Source organism: Quercus robur, chromosome 8, assembly GCF_932294415.1.
Source record: "Quercus robur chromosome 8, dhQueRobu3.1, whole genome shotgun sequence".
In the NCBI taxonomy this organism is placed as follows: domain Eukaryota; kingdom Viridiplantae; phylum Streptophyta; class Magnoliopsida; order Fagales; family Fagaceae; genus Quercus; species Quercus robur.
The window spans coordinates 1,262,535-1,282,829 of record NC_065541.1 but is presented as its reverse complement, the minus strand read 5'-3'; the positions used below and the strand labels follow the sequence as shown (position 1 = coordinate 1,282,829).

General features: G+C 32.5%; 1 protein-coding gene and 1 pseudogene across 3 annotated transcripts; both read left to right on the top strand.

The window, feature by feature from the left end:
• LOC126694125 (vacuolar cation/proton exchanger 2-like) overlaps positions 1–8,592 on the top strand; it is a 30,795-nt pseudogene extending 22,203 nt beyond the window's left edge.
• Positions 8,593–10,121: 1,529 nt separating this feature from the next.
• On the top strand, positions 10,122–18,534 carry LOC126694122 (probable amino acid permease 7). 3 transcript variants are annotated; one of them, XM_050390195.1, is made up of 7 exons: positions 10,122–10,635; positions 12,038–12,274; positions 12,998–13,091; positions 16,579–16,793; positions 17,180–17,313; positions 17,464–17,691; positions 18,120–18,534. In XM_050390195.1, the coding sequence occupies exons 1-7, from the start codon at positions 10,548–10,550 to the stop codon at positions 18,519–18,521; spliced, it is 1,398 nt and encodes a 465-aa protein (XP_050246152.1). In that variant the 5' UTR covers positions 10,122–10,547; the 3' UTR covers positions 18,522–18,534. The 3 variants fall into 3 exon arrangements, with proteins under 3 accessions (XP_050246152.1, XP_050246153.1, XP_050246154.1); XM_050390196.1 differs by lacking the exon at positions 18,120–18,534 and adding an exon at positions 18,042–18,104 and having other exon boundaries at positions 10,138–10,635; XM_050390197.1 differs by having other exon boundaries at positions 10,144–10,635; positions 18,182–18,435.
• Positions 18,535–20,295: the final 1,761 nt, after the last annotated feature.

Here is a 20,295-nt window from a genome sequence, read left to right as displayed (position 1 = left end):
TCACTAATCCTCTCACTTGGTGAGCTTTTACACCATTGTTAATTGAGCCATTATGATGTATACATATACTTAAAATAAATAATAAGCTTTGAGGTAATTCCTAGCTTGGAAAAACATGCTAAAAAATTTCATCCTATTTATACAGCTGAAAGTGGATCGTCTTCTGGAGGTTCACTGGTTAGTTGCATCAAGACATTGATCTATGTTGTGTATAAGAGCATAAGGACTGTTGTTTTCTGCACTAAACTCAACTTGCTGCTCCCTTTTGGCCAGCAGCAATTCTTGTTCAAGAACTGACTGATCAATCTGTGAGTTGCAGTTCTCATTGACTTGAATCATTTAAATCATTGGTCGAAGATTTTTTTTTGTTTATTTGTTTTGAGGTGGATTACAGGCTTGGGTCTTCATTCTAAGCTTAGTGGGTATAGCACCTTTGGCTGAACGTTTAGGTTATGCTACAGAGTAAGGATTTCTGTTTCTCTCTCTCTAAAGAATATGAATTTTTTTTTGAAAGGGAACATGAATTATTAAGTTGCTAATGTGTTGGTTTTCACTTTGGTCTAGGCAGCTAGCCTTTTACACTGGACCAACAGGTAAAGTTTTTGTTGTATCTCAATTTTAATAGTCCTACATTGTTATCCTCAGTATATGCCCAATTTACTTGGTTTTAGTATCAGGCACATGTATACATTAATCATTTTCATCGTTAGGTTGCGAATCAGTATTCTATCTGAATTTTTTTTAATGTAGTGTCAAAAATTGAGAGAACGATAAATAAACTTCCTGGTATTATTGATTGTGTGTTAATTTCATCATTAGCTTCCCTTATATGTACAAGAGGAGGTACCACTAAGGCCAACCAAACAAGATTAACCAATTAGTTAACAAATAACTAATCTATATATTACTAAAAGCTGAAACGTGGCATTTATTGCTGCTGAGCTCCTGTTGCGCCACCTCATCGTCATGTCATTCGCCACATAATTATTATTTACAATATATATATAAATAAATTATTGACTTTACATATTCATGTTTGTCGGTTTTAACATTTATATATATTTCTTTTTTATTTCCAATTTTCCTATAATTTTTTTTACATTTACTTTTTTTTTTTTAAATATTTACACTTTCTTCAACTTTTCTTCTTCCCTTACCTTTTCATCTCCCCACTACCATCTACTTTAATATTGTCATTCATCTTTCCCTTTATCTTCCTTTATTTGTCTTTTCATATCTCTTCCCTCTTACTATAAATTTGTCACTCTTTTTCATTCCTTGCATAGATTTCTCTCATAAAAAGGTTTTTTTTTTCTCTCTCTCTCTCTCTCTCTCTCTCTCTCTCTCTCTCTCTCTCTCTCAATGTTTCGGTGGATTTTTATTTTTTCTTACATCTCCATTTTAGGTTTGTAAATTTTTATGTTTTTAAGAACTTTAATTTAGGTTGATACAATTTAGTTTTGTGTTTTAAGTTATTATTATTATTATTATTATTTTGCTCTATGATTGTCAAATTTTATCCGATTACATTATAAAAAGTTAAAGATAGTAGATAACAATAAAATAGTATTTCATTACATACCATAATTTGGATAATTTAGTATTTATTGTTATATCTTTTAATTTTTCTTATTTTTTTTCTTCTTTTTTATTTTACTCAATATTGAAATTCAACCACATCCTCCTTATCATTAAATTATTTATATTTTCTCTCTTTTTGTTTAAAAAAAAATGTAATTTTTTATTGTGCTCATCAAATTGTACTAATTTTTTTTAACGTTTACACTTTCTCCAACCTTTCTCCTTCTCTTTACCTTTTCATCTTCCCAAACATTCTATATTGATATCACTCTTCTTCTTTCCTTTTATCTTCCTTTATTTTGTTTCTTTTTATTATTATCCTCTTAATATAAATTTGTCATTCACTCTTCCGTTCTTTATATAATTTTCTCTCACAAAAAAGTGGCTAATTCCAACTCTTTCTCCCTCAATTTTTTGGTGGATTTTTATTTTTATTTTTCTTGCATCTCTATTTTAGCTTGATAAAGTTTTGTATTCTTTAGAACTCTATTTTGGTTTATGGGATTTAGTTTTGTGTTTTAAGTTTTTATTTATTTTTATTTTTTATGACTTTGATTGTTAAATATAATCATATTGCATTATAAATAATTAAAAATAGTATATAAGAATGTACTATTATTATATTACATAGAATTATTTGGATAATTTAGTGTTTATTGTTATGTATTTCATTTTTATTTTTTCCTCATATCATTTTATTAACATTTAAATTCAGCCACATCCCCCATAAAAAATAAAAATAAAAACCTTTGACATACCACTAACATAACTACATTTATAACTATTTAAGCCATCCATGATATCTATTTCTAATTAATAACCATAAAATTTACAACTAGCAAGGAACATACAAAATAATAAAGAATAAATGAAGGAAGAAAAAAAGAAATGAAATCAAACGTCAATTAATAACTGTTATTTGGAAAATAAAAAGATGGTAAAGAAGAGTAAGAAATAAAATAGAGATAGCTATATAGAGGACATTAAAAACTTTATAGTGCAATAAAATCAATAATTAAATACAATAATAAAAAAATTTAAACTTAAAACTATTGAATAGTTCTACCTCTCATTTAATGTCTATTTTATACAAATCATCAACCAATAAATATATGATAATGGTAAAAAATGTTATAGCTAAGATTACGAAAAATATGATAAAACTATCAAAAAAAGAAAAAACTCTTTATAAAATCTAGGGACTAGAAGAGTATTTTATCTAAAACATTATCACGCGCAACGCGTGGCTCTGCGACTAGTTCTATCTAATTACAAAAGAAACATGTGGAAAATATTGAAATTATGTACAATTTCTGATATGTAGTGAATTTGAAATTTGCAGTTGGAGGTCTATTGAATGCTACTTTTGGGAATGCAACAGAACTTATTATATCAATCTTTGCTTTGAAAAGTGGATTGATACGTATTGTTCAGCTGTCGTTATTGGGTTCAATTTTGTCAAACTTGTTGTTGGTGCTTGGATGTGCATTCTTTTGTGGTGGGCTTGTTCTTCAAAAGGAGCAGCTGTTTAATAAGGTGGATATATTAGCAGATTTTCTGAGTTTTTTTTTTTTTTTAATTGTCCTGTTATTTTTCATACTAAAGCTGATATATTTGGTATGCAGGCAATTGCTGTGGTAAACTCTGGATTGTTGTTGATGGCAGTCATGGGCCTACTTTTACCAACTGTTCTTCATTATACACACACTGAGGTTTATATTGGGAAGTCAGAGTTGGATCTTTCAAGATTTAGCAGTTGCATCATGCTTGTCACATATGCTGCATACCTTTTTTTCCAGCTAAAGAGTCAAAGTAATCTATATGTTTCTCTTAATGAGGTTGGTTATGAATATTGTTATAAACTTTTTAGTAGCATATTTTTTTGGGATTTTTCTAACGTTATTATACATGGACTAATTATTTTCAACCTGGAAAGATACTTATATTACTTAAATTATGAGTGAAAGTCTTTTCATCTAACAAATATTGTTTAGACTTCTACAATTGTAAGCTCTCTTCTATATCTTTGGCACTACTACAATTAAAAGATTGAACATCTTCTACATTTGGCTGGTTTTTCTAATGGTCTATAAAAGTAGCTGCTGCAGAATATTCAAAGTACACCAATCAATTGTATTTGCCAAATATATATAGTTTGTTAAAAAGAATATATGTGGCTGGCCCTAGTTATTCTGTTGAGATCCAAAGCTAGCTGAGTCCAAAATTTTGGGACTTTGGCTTGGTTATTATTTCTACTGTTGTAGTTTTTTAGTTTGCTCTAGCAGTGACTGTTTTGAAATTTTTTGTTGTAGCTTATAGGGGACAATGACTAAGTAGAGATTCTCGTGTTACAGATACATTTGTACTGGGTTTATGTGTTTTATTATGAGTAAAGGCTCAAGAGGCCCAATTATGTTGTAAAGCTTATATGGGGCTAACACAACTCCTATAGTCCCTATATATTAATATATACCCTACTAGGGTTCATTGTAATTTATAGTTGAGAATACAATAAAGATGTAGCGATTAATGCCATAAATACAAGTCATCATATCTTTTTCTTTGGTTTAGGTTGGGGAGAAATGCAACATAGTTCTAATGCCAATAAGGGATAAAATGCACATTTGAACTCCATCAAGACCACCTCAGCCGACCACACCAATAATTTTAATACAACATTCTTATATTGAGACTTTTATTGGCTTAGTGACTTACTGAGTCTTTAGAACTTAAAAGGAGGCATTGCTATATATGTTGTATACTATATTTTCATTGTCATATTTTATGGGAACATTTCTTTAAGCATGGATTGTTCAATTAATTAATTTATGACTCAACTAGTTGGCACCTTCTGGTGTTTTCCATTGAAATTTCAGTGTTCAAATTCCCCCTTTCTCATTGTAACTATCAAATTATAATATATATATATATATATATATATATATATTTATGATGTTATATATGGCATGAATATAGGAAGGGATTCAGATTGAAGAGGGTGCAAATGATGACGAAGCTCCCCAGATCTCAAAATGGGAACCATTAATCTGGCTTTTGGTTATAACTACTTGCGTCTCAATCCTATCTGAATATTTAGTTGATACAATAGAGGTAATATTTTCTTGTTAATGTTTCTTTCTCCATGAAATTTGTTATCATATATTTTTAGATAAACAAGTTTGGTTCCCCTTTTTACATCTTGGAGCCATTGCAATTGGACACTCTAATAAACCCTGTAATACATTATTTTTCTTTCTTTATATCAAATGCTGGCTTGGTATATGGTTACTTTTCTAGGTGTGCTTATGATGGGCTTAGGGTTTTAAAGTTGAGGTTTAGAGCTATGCATTATGGTTTAGGCTTGTACTTTTTAAATGATTTAAAGACACAGAATTGAACAGCAAAGAAGGGAAATAGAAAACAAGCAGGTTGCAATTATTTCTTTGGCAACAAGCAAATAATAGAACCTAAAAAAGCTCGTTGATGGGTTATTTAGTAGACAAAGTATATGAGGTTTTAATTTGGGTTTTGATATGTAAGTAGAAGGATTTGGTTTGGGCTTGTAAAGAAGGAAAAGAGAGAATTTTTTAGGGTTTGTGCGAACTATAGACTTGAATAGTAATATCAGCCCAAAGAAGAAGAAGACCAAGAAGAGAGAGATGAGAAGAACATTCTAGGCACATAGCTCTTCAATAATGCAAATCACTCATAATTCTATTGCTCAAGGTTAAATTCTTTAAATAAAATGAAGCATATTTTTAAAGACTCTTTGACTCTTTTTTGTTGATAATTCGATAATTGGAAACACAAGAAGGTGCGAAACAATTGAGCTACAAGGCACTTGGCTCATTGACTCTTATTTAACCTAGTAAGGCTTCCAACTCCTAATTTGAGTGATAAATTATAGTCCAAGAAATCCCATTAAAAAATTCATGATTCTATTACAAAGTCAAGAATAATTTAGACCTGATATAAATAACAAAATAATCCTAAAAATAAGGGAGAAGATTCTCAAACGAGGAAAAGGATCCAACAAAGTCAAAAGAATTGAATGAGGAGGGGTATGAGTTGCAGTAAGGGTGACTTGTCTGTCAACTTTTCCACTATCACTCCCAAAAAAACCAAAAGCTGTTTAAACGCTAAGACTTATGAATTACTATAATATAAGTATCAAAAGCAGATAGATCTTGCTTCTATCTGACATCTTATAATGGCCTCACGTATGTAAAACCCATAATTCATAGTTCTGCACAAAAGTACTCTTTTTTTATAGATACCAAACACCTACTAATCATCAGTATAGAAGTATAATTGGTGTAAAGCAAGGTGAAAATTTGGGAGGATGGACAATGGAACCATTCAAGGGTCCATATGCGGTTGATTTGTGGAAAAGTATAAGCAGGGGATGTGAGTCCTCCAAATTTTTTACATTTTGAGGTATGAGATGGTTCAGAGTGAGATTTTGGTCAAGCATTTGGTGTGGTGACAATGCTCTCAAGGAATTCCCAGACCTTTACACCTTGTTGGTGAACAAGGAGGCATTTGTAGCACCATATCTAGCCAACCCAGATGAAGGAGAGATCTGACATTGGAGTCCTCTTTATTCAGGCTTTTCGGGATTGGGAGCTGGAATCAGTTGCTTCTTTTTTTGAGTTACTCTATGATAATTTACCCTCTGTGTGAGGTAATGATTGTGCCTTGCAGACATCATTGAAAAAAAATGGATGTTTGAGGTTAATTTGTTCTATAATGCCATAATGGGTTCTGCAGTTTCTTTCTTCCCGTGGAAGAGCACCTAGATGGCTAAGGCTCCTCGAAAGGTGGCATACTTTGTATGGACTGCAAACTCTTGCAAAAATCTTGGCATTCAATAATCTTTGTAGGAGGCTTTTGATGATGGTTGGTATTGTATGTGTTAGAGCAGCGTGGAATCTATTGATCACTTACTTCTTCAATGTCCTTTCACAACAAATATTTGGTTCTTTGTTTTCACTTTTCAAATAGTTTGGGTTAGTGTTGTTGATGCCCAAATCTGTGTATGAGCTATTAGGATGTTGGCACTGACGTTTTTATTGCCATAGAGCAGCCAAGGTGTGTGAGCCGTGCCTCTATGTGTCATGAAGAATCCGTAATACGAAAAAAATAAGTGGATCTTCCCTACTTTTATAATCAAAGAACATAATTTACAGTCTTTATGTGATTAGATGCATGTGCTAGGCAGCAACCCTTCGATGTCTTTTATTGATTTTTTTACTCTCTTTCCTTATGATTTGTATTCTTTGAAAAGGGATCACACATCCTTATATGCGTCCCCTCTTATCCTTTTCTAATGAAATTATTTACTTATAAAAAGAAATTGATTTATCAACTTTCTGATTGGGTGATTGTTTTGCAGGGAACATCTATTGCATTGAATATTCCACTTTCATTTATTAGTGTTATTTTGCTCCCACTTGTGGGGAATGCTGTAGATCATGCAAGTGCTATCACGTTTGCCATGAAAGATAAGCTTGTAAGCTTTCTAACATTCACTTTTAACATTTTTTTTTTAGAATGAGTTTTAACAATTTGAGCTTCTCCACAGGACATAACATTAGGAGTCTCAATAGGATCATCAACGCAGATAGCTTTGTTTGTGGTAGGTATTAACAATATGAGTTCCTTTTAATTTCTATTTTACATTTTTTACTTCCAAAAAATAAGAGTTAGTTATAGTTAGTATTTGTACAGTTTAATCTAAATTACCTTGGAACCAATATTTGAAGGAAGTAAATGCTTGGAGCTGTTACGACTGTCAATATATCATTATGTTATTGATGAGTCACTTTGTGTTATTGCTTCCTCAAGATAGTAATTTTATTCTTTTTTTTGGTTGCTTGAAGTTTAGCTACAATGTCTTTTGTAGTTAAAAATATGTTAGTAATTGGTGCATATAACAGACATCTCAATCCATATCAAGGCCAGTCATCTGCCAGAGTTTGGGAATTAAAGCTCTTTCAAAGTTTTTTGTTTTGCGTCACATTGGCTGTCTCAGCAAATTGATAAAAATTTTTAACTGGAAAAGAGAGCTGGCGATGATCATATTGATCATGAGTAATTTCTACTTTCCGCACTGCTCTTGTTGCATCATCTGTCTGAAACTTATGTCATACACCTTCAATGATATGCTCCTGTTAATACCTTTTAACATGAATTTGGTCTGGGTGATCTTTGCTGCCTGTGATGTGATGTTCATTGCAGCTTGAGCAAGAAGCCTTTGAGACAAATTAATTTAGAGAAAAAAAAGAATAGAAATGTACAGGTAGGGAGACATGTTGAAGAAGTTGGTGAGATAGTAATTTTAAGTCTATTATTATCTGTTTGTTTAGCACCAAAAACTGGCATCCCTTTGAGATACATTTGTATTGACGATTGTGCTGTTAAGTATTACTTCATTGAAGATTTTTATTTTATTTTATTTTATCAACATCTGCTAAAACCATTATTATATTGCTGCAGATTCCTTTTTCTGTAGTCCTTGGTTGGATTATGGGGCAAGATATGGATTTAAACTTTCAGCTTTTTGAGACAACTGCACTTGTTATATCCGTCTTAGTAGTAGCCTTAATGCTGCAGGTTTGTATTTCAGTGATAGAAAAGCATATGTCGATGATTTGGTCAAATTTTTATAAGAGAAGGAAGCATTTTAAGTAATATATGCCATGATGGGTTCTAATTTAAGCTGGATGATGGGAAATTCCGAAATTGTATATTTCAACATCTTTTTGAGTTGTCTTGTTCACCTCTTGTGTTTTAAACATTTTTTTCTAATAGTTTTCCTTTAATTGTTATGGATTCCATTTTCTTTCTTAATTATTATTAACTTTTGTTAATTTTATATACACATTCCTATATGCTGCGAATGCTTTTTTGCAGGAAGGAACTTCCCACTATTTTAAGGGGCTAATACTTCAAATTTGCCTACAGTGTGGAAGCTCAAGTGTCCAAATAAAATAGAGATTGCTAACTGAGCAATTAATTAGACAAGTATAAGTATTTAACCTCACAAATAATGTATCCTACTTCCAAAGCTACCCAACAATTTAATTCACAAGTCATAAACTTCAATTTATAAAATTAAATCATCTCCCTAATACTAAAATTGGTGCGGACACGAGGTACAAGCCCTCAATTATACGCACGTATAGGAGGAAGAGCAAAAATAAGACGGCCCAACCTATGGACTTATGGATGGAGCTTATTAGTTATTGGGCTTGAGATTAAGCAAGCCCAAACATTTAATAATTAGAGTTTTTTATGCATTTTTATTGTTAGCTATTTAAATACTTTTTCTGATTATTGTAAGACAGCTTTTGAGAATTATTAAAAACGTGTGTTTTCTTTTCACTAGTGCCGACTCCAATTTTGCTTGGTACTGACTCCAAGCAACCCTTAAGTGCTAACTCCTGGGGTTTATCTTTTTGTTCTATTGTTAGTGTGGTTTGTCTTACATCAAAAATCTTAACAATTTATAAGTAGCTCCCACAAAATTTACACAATATCACCAAGGGACCCATGACACCAAAATAATATTTTCCAAGACAAACAATTTGAATTTTTAACTATCTTTAATTAATCAATAAAAATTATATTTACCATTTATTTCACATTAAAAAGCTAAAACTCTTAAATCTTCACTACTTAGATAACCACCATTGTAAAAACTATAAACCCACTCAATAAATAAATCCATTAAGACAAAACCATACACATAAACACAAGAATATCATTTCCAAAACTCATAATCACATGGGTATCATTATCAAAACTTAAATATAGAAAGTCTCTATCAAAAGCATATAAACTCACCAAAAATATTAGAAATATTTATTTCAAATAAAATGGATAAAGATGTTTAGAGGTTTCGATTTTTCCGGTGATGGTGGAGATGGTAGGAAGTGAGGTACCGGTGGGGAAGTGTGAGGGAGTGAGAGAGGAGTGTTTGGTGTGTTTGTGAGAAAATGAGAAATAAAAATAGAGAGGAGAGGACCACTAAGTTGACCGGCCAAGAGAAAATTAAAGATATATGTTAGATTTAAGTGGCTGAAGGGAGTGGGGTTGCTGGGGTCAGACGTGTGTCTCTCCAAAAAAATCTAATCCTATTTTCCTGTTTTTTTTTTTGGTATCGGGCTGGGGCGTTACAATAGGCTCTTTCCACTAAAAACAGAAAACAAGTTGTGAAAAAAATCCAATATTTTATTAAACATTGATGATGATTTCGAAGAGAGCCTTTTTAAAAAGGTGTTAAAAAAAACCATTACAAGATTTATATTGATCCCATGTGAAATTATTTGGCATTTAATATTCCCAATTTCAAGATTTATATCGATCCCAGGTGAGAAATGAGAATATTTTGCATTCAATGACTCAATATTTCCACCAGTACGTGTCACACTTTAACTACAATCCAAACTGTGGTAGCTAAGCTTTCACTAAACTTCCACCAAAATTTCAAAACTAAATGCGTACAAGCAACGAATAAGACTTTCATTTCTCTGTTTTTTTTTTAAGATAATTACAATATATTGTTATTTTTGCAGCATAAATTTTTAAGAGAATTTTTGTTCTCTTAAACTCTCAAATATTTTGTATATGGAAAGATATTAATTCAACCAAAAGATTCTTGGTCAATCCGTTGTTTCTTTTGTCGATAGAGAAGGTAGCAATTGAAAAACTTGCCAAAGTTAAGGAGTATTTTCTTGGTCAATCAAGAAGAAGAGCAATAAGGCCAAGACATGTTACTTTCAATCCTTTCTAGGATTTGATGCATCAATTGTTTTTTAAGTAATGATATGACTTTAAAGCTATAGCAGCAAGTGTCCCCACGTTTTTTCATGACATATGTTAAGAGCTCTTGACAGGTCTATCCCTTTGTGATATTTGAAAAGTATAACACAATAGAACCTCATAATTTTCAAGGGAGAGACATGGGTGGTGAGGAAGAAGATCAGGAATCAGCTTTACTGGGAAGCTCTTCTCAACCTGATGAACCTGAGGAGCCTCTCAAAAGAACAGGTAATTAGACTTGAAATTCAGTTTTGCAGCTATTGCACATATAGTAGTCTTTTCTTCTTATCTTTTCAGTAGAGAGAATGTCACAAGACAAGGAAAACTCTTTTACTTTCCGCTTTTTATTGGCATTTGGCTATATGTTTCCTTCATCATATCTATTTTTTAAGAGTTTTCTAATAAATTAAAAAAAAACTATTTTAAGAGCTTTCATTTCCTTTTTATGTCTCCTTTCTCTTTTTTCTCTTTTGGTATATAATTTATTGAGTAACTAAGTCTAATATGGGTAAGGATGAAAAATTGAAAATTTGAAACAATATCTATATCTCTACTGCCGGAGAGGTAGAGCCTAATATCGACTTCGGTGAAAACAGAATGGGTTACTGCAGTAATGCCAAATGACCAAATCTTCTGCCTTTTGGGAACAGAGGACCATTTTCCAATAGAGAAATTATCTTATGCATTCATTGGATGCATATAATCTCTTATAGTAAGTAGTGACTTTCACATAAATTGGCCATATCTTGCATGCAACTGCTGCATATTTCTATCTTCAGTTGTCAGAGAAAATAACAATTCAAGTGGGTGCTAGATATTTTCCTCTTAGATTGCATATGGGAAGTGCAAAAAAAGTCGGTTTTTGGGTTTTTTGAGCTTATTTTGGCAGACCCCATACAAAAAACTTTTCTCTGTTATTTTCTACAATACTTTCAGTAAACAAACGATCAGCAAGCGAACACTTGGGACTGTTAACCCTATTGCATATTACTGTGCTCTAAAATGTGATTCAGCAATATGCACCGCACAAAGTTAGATATTTTCACTTTTAGTATGTGGTGGTATTTTGGTAGGAAGGAATATTGGAGGTTGCAATTTGCAGGAGAGCACAAACACCAAAGATGGTCCCAACTCTACTTAAAATACCTTCCACTCTTGACAACACCCTTTCATTACAATACAATTATTTATACAAAGCATTATTGAAATTGGAATCTTATATATAATTGAACCAAGCATGATTATCTTGGCCTCCTAATATCCATTTTAATTTTCAAAATTTAAGTTTCATCTTTCACCCTCATACCATAGCCTTATTCTGTCTACTAAGGGTGTGTTTAGATATCGTTTATTTTGCTGAAACTGAAAACTTATTGCTAAAAATAGTGTAGATAAAAGTAAAAGTTAGTTGAAATAGTACAATGAAGCTCATGAATAATAGCAAAAATAAGCTGAATAGTAAAATAATTTTAATTTTCCGTCACAATCTAAACGCACACTAATTCTCCCCACTAGTTGAGCTTTTTACAAGTACATTTAGGATAAACTTTTTTTTTTTTGAATGAATGAATATACTTTAATTAAGTCATTACAACTTTTTGGGCTAATATTCGTCTTTATTTTTGTGAAGGGACCGTATGGACTTCAATAGCATATATAATAACAGGAGTGATTGGGGCAGGAGTTTTGTCTCTTGCATGGAGCGTGGCCCAACTAGGGTGGATTGCAGGTCCATTACTCATGATTGTCTTTGCAGGCATCACCATTATTTCCACAAACCTTCTATGTGATTGCTATAGATACCCAGATCCTGAATGTGGCCCCACTAGAATTCGGTCCTATATGGAAGCTGTCAGGGTGTATTTAGGTGAGGAATTTAATCCCAATTTCCTGATCTTTGTCACATCTAATCTTAACCATCAATCAATGATGTATTGTCTTAGCTAAGTGATATTTGTCTTGCAAGTTGAAATTTCTAAAATGTGGACCAATTTAGCCACAAAATAAATTAAAAAATCATGAATTGTGTGTGTGTTAGGCTTTATATATATACATACATATATATATATATATATATTATTTTAATCTATAAGTTCCAGTGTGTGATTAAGTTAGCTAATAGTAGGCTTGGGCTTTGATTAGCAAAAATAATAAACAAATAAATTCTAAATCCCTTTTAGTTTTGTTTTTAAGTTAATTAGTAATTCGTGACATAAAAAAAGTTCATAAACAGTTCATTAGGATGAAATTCATGTTGAGTTAACATTTTCTAATGTTGATCCTTGTTAAAAGATTGGAATTGTTAGAATCACATTCTAATAATCATCTTAAGGAAAAAATTTCCTTCAGTCCAGTTGCAATTGAATAACTATCTATGTTATTTTTAATCACATGACCTATTTAATAGTAATGTAAAGTGACCAAAGCTTTGAGCAGAGTCTTTATTGTTGTCTACTAAAAAAGAAAGAACTAAGTAGTCCACCAGACCTGCAGATATTTCACTAGTCTGCACTAGTGAAAACCCTTATTATTGGGAGTGCCAATACATCTAATAATAAACATTGACCTTATAATGTACATGGAAATGCAGGAGAGAAGAGCCAGAAGGTGAGTGGAGTGATTGCGCTGGAGAGCTTATGGGGGGGTGCAATTGCCTATGTCATTACGGCTGCTACCTGCATGAGGTACTCCTCAAGAACTATTTTCACTACTTCATACTCTTTATTAAACTGTAAGGTTTTTTTTTTTTTTGGTTGGTGGTCACATGCTAGCTAAATCACTAACATTCTTAAATATTAATAGTCCATTGGATTCTCTAAAGTTCTCAAGTTAACTCTATTTTAGGGTTTTTAAATCTTGATCATTTATGGATGAATTAAGGTTTGTTTGGGAATGGTTTATTTAGCTTTTTGTTGAAATTTTTTTGCTGAAAGTGTACTAAAGTATACTTGTACCTTGAAATTTTTTGAAGAAGTGAGGAAAAAAGGGAAAAAGTGAGGTTTTAAAAAGTTGTACATAAAAGTTAAAAGCTAAAAGCTAAAATCTAAAAACTAAAGTCTAAAAACTAAAGTTTAAAGCTAATGCCAAACTCACTCTTAGTATTTATCATGTCATCAATATTTAAAGAAATGTGTATTATCTAAATGTGACTATAATAACTCCTCTGCCTACATCTCTTCAATTTATTTTATAGTATTAGGTTATGATCTGTGTCCTACATGAATTAAGTGTAAGCTTAACCATGCGTTTATAAGTTCTTGGCCACCCCTTGCAAGCCGATTTTCAAGGGTGAGTTCTACCCATGAGTTCCTAACATATTGACATGAAGATATATGTGTTAGTCTACACTTTAAACTACCATCCTACTAAGGAGAAACCGTATCCTATGTCAGCTTCATGGAGTGGTTGTCTCACAAGCTTCTAGGTGGGAGTCACAGACTTGTAAGAGGTCACTCCATAGATGGGGGTACAAGATAATTAGTATAAGACAAGATAGCTCCAGGGACTTGGGCCATGGAAACTGGAGATTCTTTTTTCTAGTCCTAGAGTGAATCTTACTAGGCCTTTTGTGGTGCCAATCTCTAGCTGGGTCTGGTCCATTCAAATGCAAGCCTGGCTAGCCACAAAATTGTACCTTCAAATGAAAAGGACACAACCTAAAGGATAAGGTTAATAATAGGGAAAAGGGAAAATTTCCTCTTGCACTCGTTTACCTCCACTATTTTATGCCAATATCTCTTTGGTAATATTGTGCAAAGGATGATAGGACTGAATAAACGGTGCAGCTGATTCATGATTATGGGTCCACTATATGTCCTTTACTAGTTAGTTTTTGAGATTCTTGAAATCAAGTCTAAAGTTTCTCAAGCTGCAAATGATGTGAAAGGTTATGTTAGGTGTATTGAGGAAACAAACACAGCAACAAGAGTCAAAAATCAGGATGAAACATCCCTTTAGAAATGGTATCATGTGGAATCAGAATCAGCTAAAGAGGCTGTGTATCAAACTGCCTTTTTTTCTGGACATTAGCTATTGGAGTATTTCCATTGCAAGGGACAAAATTTCTACTTGATTTCAATCATTTACATTTTTAGATAAGAGGACTATCAACTCAAGGACCCACCCATTGCTACTATTTAATTCAAAATAAGGTAAGGAGAAAGTAATAAAGAAGAAAGGTGAAAATTGCATGATGAACATGACAGCTGATTTCTCCATCATTGTTTAGGTTCTAAATGAGACTATATATCTTCATGACGCTGAGAAACGATCCATGCAAAAGCCTTGTAAGTTTTAAGTCTAACCTTGCAGAATCTCACTGATCATGGCTTCAAAATGCTTGAATGGCTTTAGTTCCTATTGCAGCCTTCAAATGATTGTCTAATTGGGGAGCAATTACCATGGTGTCAAGTACATGATAGGTTTTTCACCAAAAAAAGAAGTACATGATAGGTTTCTCCTTTAGTAGTCCATCAAATAGGTACTTACCAATAAAAAGTTCCATCAAGTAGCTGGCAACTCTTGTGTTGTCTTTTACAGCTTACTAGAATTATTGGAACACTACAAAAATGATGAAGCTTATATGGCCATGTTCAAAATTTTGCGTAATTTTAATCGCCTGATCAATAATAAGTAAATGTGCACACATGCATGCGCTCACTTAGGACTCAGGACCAATTCAAAGCTTTGTAGAACTGATGGAACATTCTTATGTTGATCATGGTCATTATTTAATAAAGGCCACTTCAAGCTAGTTAGTTTAGATGGAGATAAAAAGAAACATAAAATGTTAGCTGTCACAAGCATGGTATTTTTATTTGCATTTATGTATGTGTGACAGTGTTTTGTATCCGGGGCCTTCACATTGGTGTGTGGCATAGTGTTCTGAGTCTTAGACCTTTTATATTGGGTATACAGGCATCAAACTTCATGGCCCTCTTTGGAGTTGGATAAACATGGCTATCCAACACTCTTTTGAAGTAGCCAAAGGTTCCTGTGATGAACTGGTCAAGATTTTATCTAGGACTAACCACCGGTTCTTCTAAATTTACTTCCAAATTTAGTCTTGAATTCAGTGCCTCGTGTGGGCAATTCAAACAGGATCCTTGTGGAGTTGCACAGCTCATATCATTACTGCTGTTATTGGCTCTGGAGTTCTGTCTCTGGCATGGAGTACTGCACAGTTAGGATTGATAGCAGGGGCAGTTTCCTTGATTTTTTTTGATATTGTCACCTATGTCTCTGCATTCCTCGTTTCCGATTGTTACAGGTGTCCTGACTCCATAACCAGAAGACGAAACTACTTTTACGCAGATGTTGTTAGAGTGAATCTTGGTAGTAAAAGCACCAACTTCTTTCCCTTCTTCTTCTTCTTCTTCTTCTTCTTGGTTTTAAACGTTCTATATAATATTCGACTTAGGATATACTTTACAAAGATTGTTATGTTTTATATGCCCCTGCTTTGGTATAGTGAAAGTTCTGGAAGGCAGGCATGGTTTTGTGGTTTGCTTCAAAATTTGAGCTTTTATGGGACTGAGTCTGATTGCTTATGCTATTACTACAGCAACCAGTATAAATAGAGTATAATAAAAAATTTTGTATTGCGAAATTGTCTCTACGCATCTCTCTCTTGTTATCTTCTCCTTTTTAACCCTTTGAATGTTCATTGTAGGGTCTGTTTGGATACTACTTATTGCTGAAAACTGAAAACTGAAAACACTGTAACAAAATAATTTTTCAATATGTGAATAGTGCCGTAGGACCTAGTTTTAACTTAAAATTTGCTGAATTTTGTACTTGTGGGTCCTGTGAACAGTGCACGGGACCCACAGTAAAATGCCAAATGCACTAAGAAAATCATTTCAACAACATCTAAACTCACACGTAGAATGAGTGTCATATTCATCAGCTATGTTTATGATCCACTCTTTTTCTTTTCTTTTGCCATTTCTTTTCTTTTCTTCATGTTCTCCTCTTTAACCCTTTGAACGTTCATTCTAGTGTGAGTGTCATCTTCATCAGCTATGTTTATGATCCGCTCTTTTTATTTTCTTTTGCCGTTTCTGATTGAGTTCAAGTTGGCTAAGTTTACTCTTCCTAATTCTTATATTTTTCCTTTCTTTGATATGTTCATAATTCACATATTTTCCTTTCTTTGGCATATTCATGCAGGGCAATTCAGAAATCAAACTGCTATCACAAAGAAGGGCACCAAGTTCCATGTGCATATGGTGATACTTTTTATATGCTGCTCTTTGGACTTGTTCAGATTGTTATGTCACAGATTCCAGATTTCCATAAAATGGAATGGCTTTCGGTTGTTGCTGCAATGATGTCCTTTACCTACTCTTTTATTGGAATAGCACTTGGCTTTGCAAAAGTAATAGGTATGGCTGTGTTTGCCTTCTTTTTTTCAATCACAGGCCTCCAATTTTACAACTAAAACACACCCTGTGATCACATAAAGCTGTATAAAGTAGTATGAAAAGTTGTTTCACTCTCTAAAATGTTGTAGTAATTCTTCAGGTTGCTGAGATAACCTACGAAAAGTATATATTTTAGAACTCTGAGTTTTATATTTTCTTATCACTCCAAACTTGCAAAAACAAGAGCTTTCACTCAAATGAGGCTAAAGCAACTATCTGGTATTATCAAGGAAAAATTTTCAGAATGCGGCAGCTAAATGGAGGGTACTAGAAATGTTTGGTTCACCTAATAGGAAAGTTGGCTTCTTTGCTATTTATAGATCAACATTCATGAGTTGTATTTGCAGAAAATGGGAAGATTATGGGGAGCATTACAGGAGTCCCGGCTTCTACTCTTGCCAATAAATTTTGGTTAGTCTTCGAAGCATTTGGGGACATTGCTTTTGCCTATCCGTACTCAATTATCGTTCTTGAGATCCAGGTATGGAGTACTATCTCATAATAAACCAAATAAAAACAAAAGCATATGAAAATTTAAGTTTGAAGTAAACATTATAAATTTAGTAATATATAAATAATTGCTGATATAAGTTCAGTATCTAAAATGTTTTGGGAAATTTGTTAAATGAAGGATACTTTGAAGTCCCCTCCCCCAGAAAACCAGACCATGAAGAGGGCATCAATGGTTGCCATTTTTGTCACAACCTGTTTCTACCTCTGCTGTGGATGCTTTGGATATGCAGCCTTTGGAAATGATACACCAGGAAACCTATTGACAGGATTTGGTTTCTATGAACCTTATTGGCTCATTGATTTTGCTAATGCCTGCATTGTTCTTCATTTGTTAGGAGGATATCAGGTACTAACAATCAATATACAATTTTAAAATAATAAAATCTATTACTCACTTTCTCATTGACCTTGTAAAAATTTTGTTTATGCCCAAATGTTTGTGGCATATGCAACAAGCATTGTTTAAGAAGAAAAGTTTCTTGAACAAGACTGAAATCCTATGTAACATTTTTCTGTCATGCATAAGTAACCCAACTTTTTAAAATTATATTGCATAATATATCAGGATATGCTTCAATTTTCAAACATATTTTTTTCTTTTCCCTATTCCCTAGTCAAATCCTTCTTTTTAAAAAAAAAAAAAAAAAAAAAACTAGTGATAAGTGATAACTCATTGTCTTTGATTCCATACTGTAGGCAGTGCCAAATGTTAATTACTTCTCTGCATCCTTGGCTTGCTTGTAGTTACATTCTTTCACATATTTTCACTCTCAGATTTATAGTCAGCCAGTATTTGCATATTGTGAAAGATGGTTAACGAAGAAATTCCCAAACAGTGGCTTTGTAAATAACTTCTATACCGTCAAACTCCCATTGTTGCCGGGTTTTCAGTGGAATCTTCTCAGGCTATGTTTCCGAACTGCATACGTTGTATCAACCACTGGAATTGCAATGCTCTTCCCTTACTTCAATTCAGTCTTGGGACTGTTAGGGGCCTTGAACTTTTGGCCGTTGAATATATATTTCCCTGTGGAGATGTACTTTGTACAAAAGAAAATAGGAGCTTGGACAAAAAAATGGATTGTACTTAGGACATTTAGCTTTGTCTGCTTTCTTGTGACAGTTGTCGGTTTTATTGGATCACTTGAATCTATTATAAGCGCCGAACTCAGCTGAGTAATTACTGTAACTAGCGTTTAACCTACGCAATGTGCGGGGTCATTTTACTTATTAGAAGACAATAAAATTCATTAAAATTCTTCTAGGGCATGTTGTATAATTTAACTGATTGTTAAAATAAACCAACGTTAAACTATTAAACTTTAATTATGGAAACAATATTTCATAACAATTCTAAAATAGCTGTATAGAACAACTTAACATAAGAATTATATGCATAAAAAATCAATAGATAAATATATGTGGTACAAATAGATAAATATAAGGTTTATCAAGCAAGATGAGGTTTTGGAAAAAAAAAAAAAAAAAGTCTATCTACATCTTGTGATAATGATGAAAACACAGTAGGTACTGATAAGGGTAATTTCTATCTTCACCTTCTGGTCATGATGAAAAAGCACCCACCAACAACCTATTATGATATAGCACATCAACCTATTATGATATAGCACATTAAGGGAAATAATTAATAAATCAACCAAAGAATAAAACATACATATGGACACATAAACAAAAACAGAACTCTCACTAAAGTGTTTTAACTTCCTTAGACAATGTGGCTCAAGCCACAACAAACCCTTACATGTAAATTAATGGGGGAAAAAACCCAATGACTATGACACTTCACAGCAAAGATTGAATAATTATAAAAATGGAAAATGAATTGAATCAAAATTAAGTCAAGTCAATGTCAATATAAGTTTTAAAAAAAAAGAAAAACATTTTTTTCATAGCAAATTTAGTAAAGAAAATTGAGTATAGCACATACACGGCGCTGAAGGGAAATATACATAAAGTTTGAATTGTAACACATCCCGGTAAAGAAAATTGTCAACAAAAAAAAAAAAAAAAAAAACCTTCAAATGATCCAAGTTCAATCAAACAAAACTATCAATTTATATAAACAAAAAAACTGACATGGTAACTTCACTTTTTTGCTTATCATCAAAACAAAACAATTAATTATGAAATTCAAACGTTACTCCAAAAAAATAAAGCCTAAAGCCTCGTCCTTGGACTTGCTCACAGTCCTTGGTGTAAATAAACCTTCTCATGCTTTCAAAAATCTTCTTAAGTACCTCTTTGTTTGATTTTTGAATGCCCTTACAAACACAAACTGTCATTGAGCAGCATTTAGAAATTCACCTAGTGAAAGATTTTAAAATTTTGTACTTTGAAAAATTAAATTGAAATCTTACAAACATGAGAATGTACTTAGTGACTCTAGTGGAAAACACTTGAACATGACTAACCCTCCAACTCCAAGATAGCAAAATATTATAACAAATTAAGATGCATCAAACATGAAAGGAGCAAGAAACTAAATGCATATGAATGGATAAATAAGAAAAGATAACGCATTAAAATTTAAAACAACAATTCCATAGCAAAAGAGTAAAGGGTTAAAGTGTAGAGATATACTCAAAACAAATTAAACACAAATATCCCAAAGAAAGTTATAAACGGAAAAAATGAGAAACAAAAAAATTATAAATGGAAAAAATGCTAGAAAAGAAACATGAGAAACGAAATTATAAACGGAAAAAATGTTTCAACAAAAAATTTAAAACAGAATAAATAAAATGAAAGCTTTAAAGTGTAGAGATATACTTAAAACAAATTGAACCCAAATATCCCAAAGGAAAACCAAATCCAACACAAATAACGGATATTAAAAACCATTCTTAATCCAAATTCCTTATTCAAAACCTATCTAAGCCAAAAAACTTAATGCAATCCAATCTAGTCAAAATACCCAGACCTAAATCAG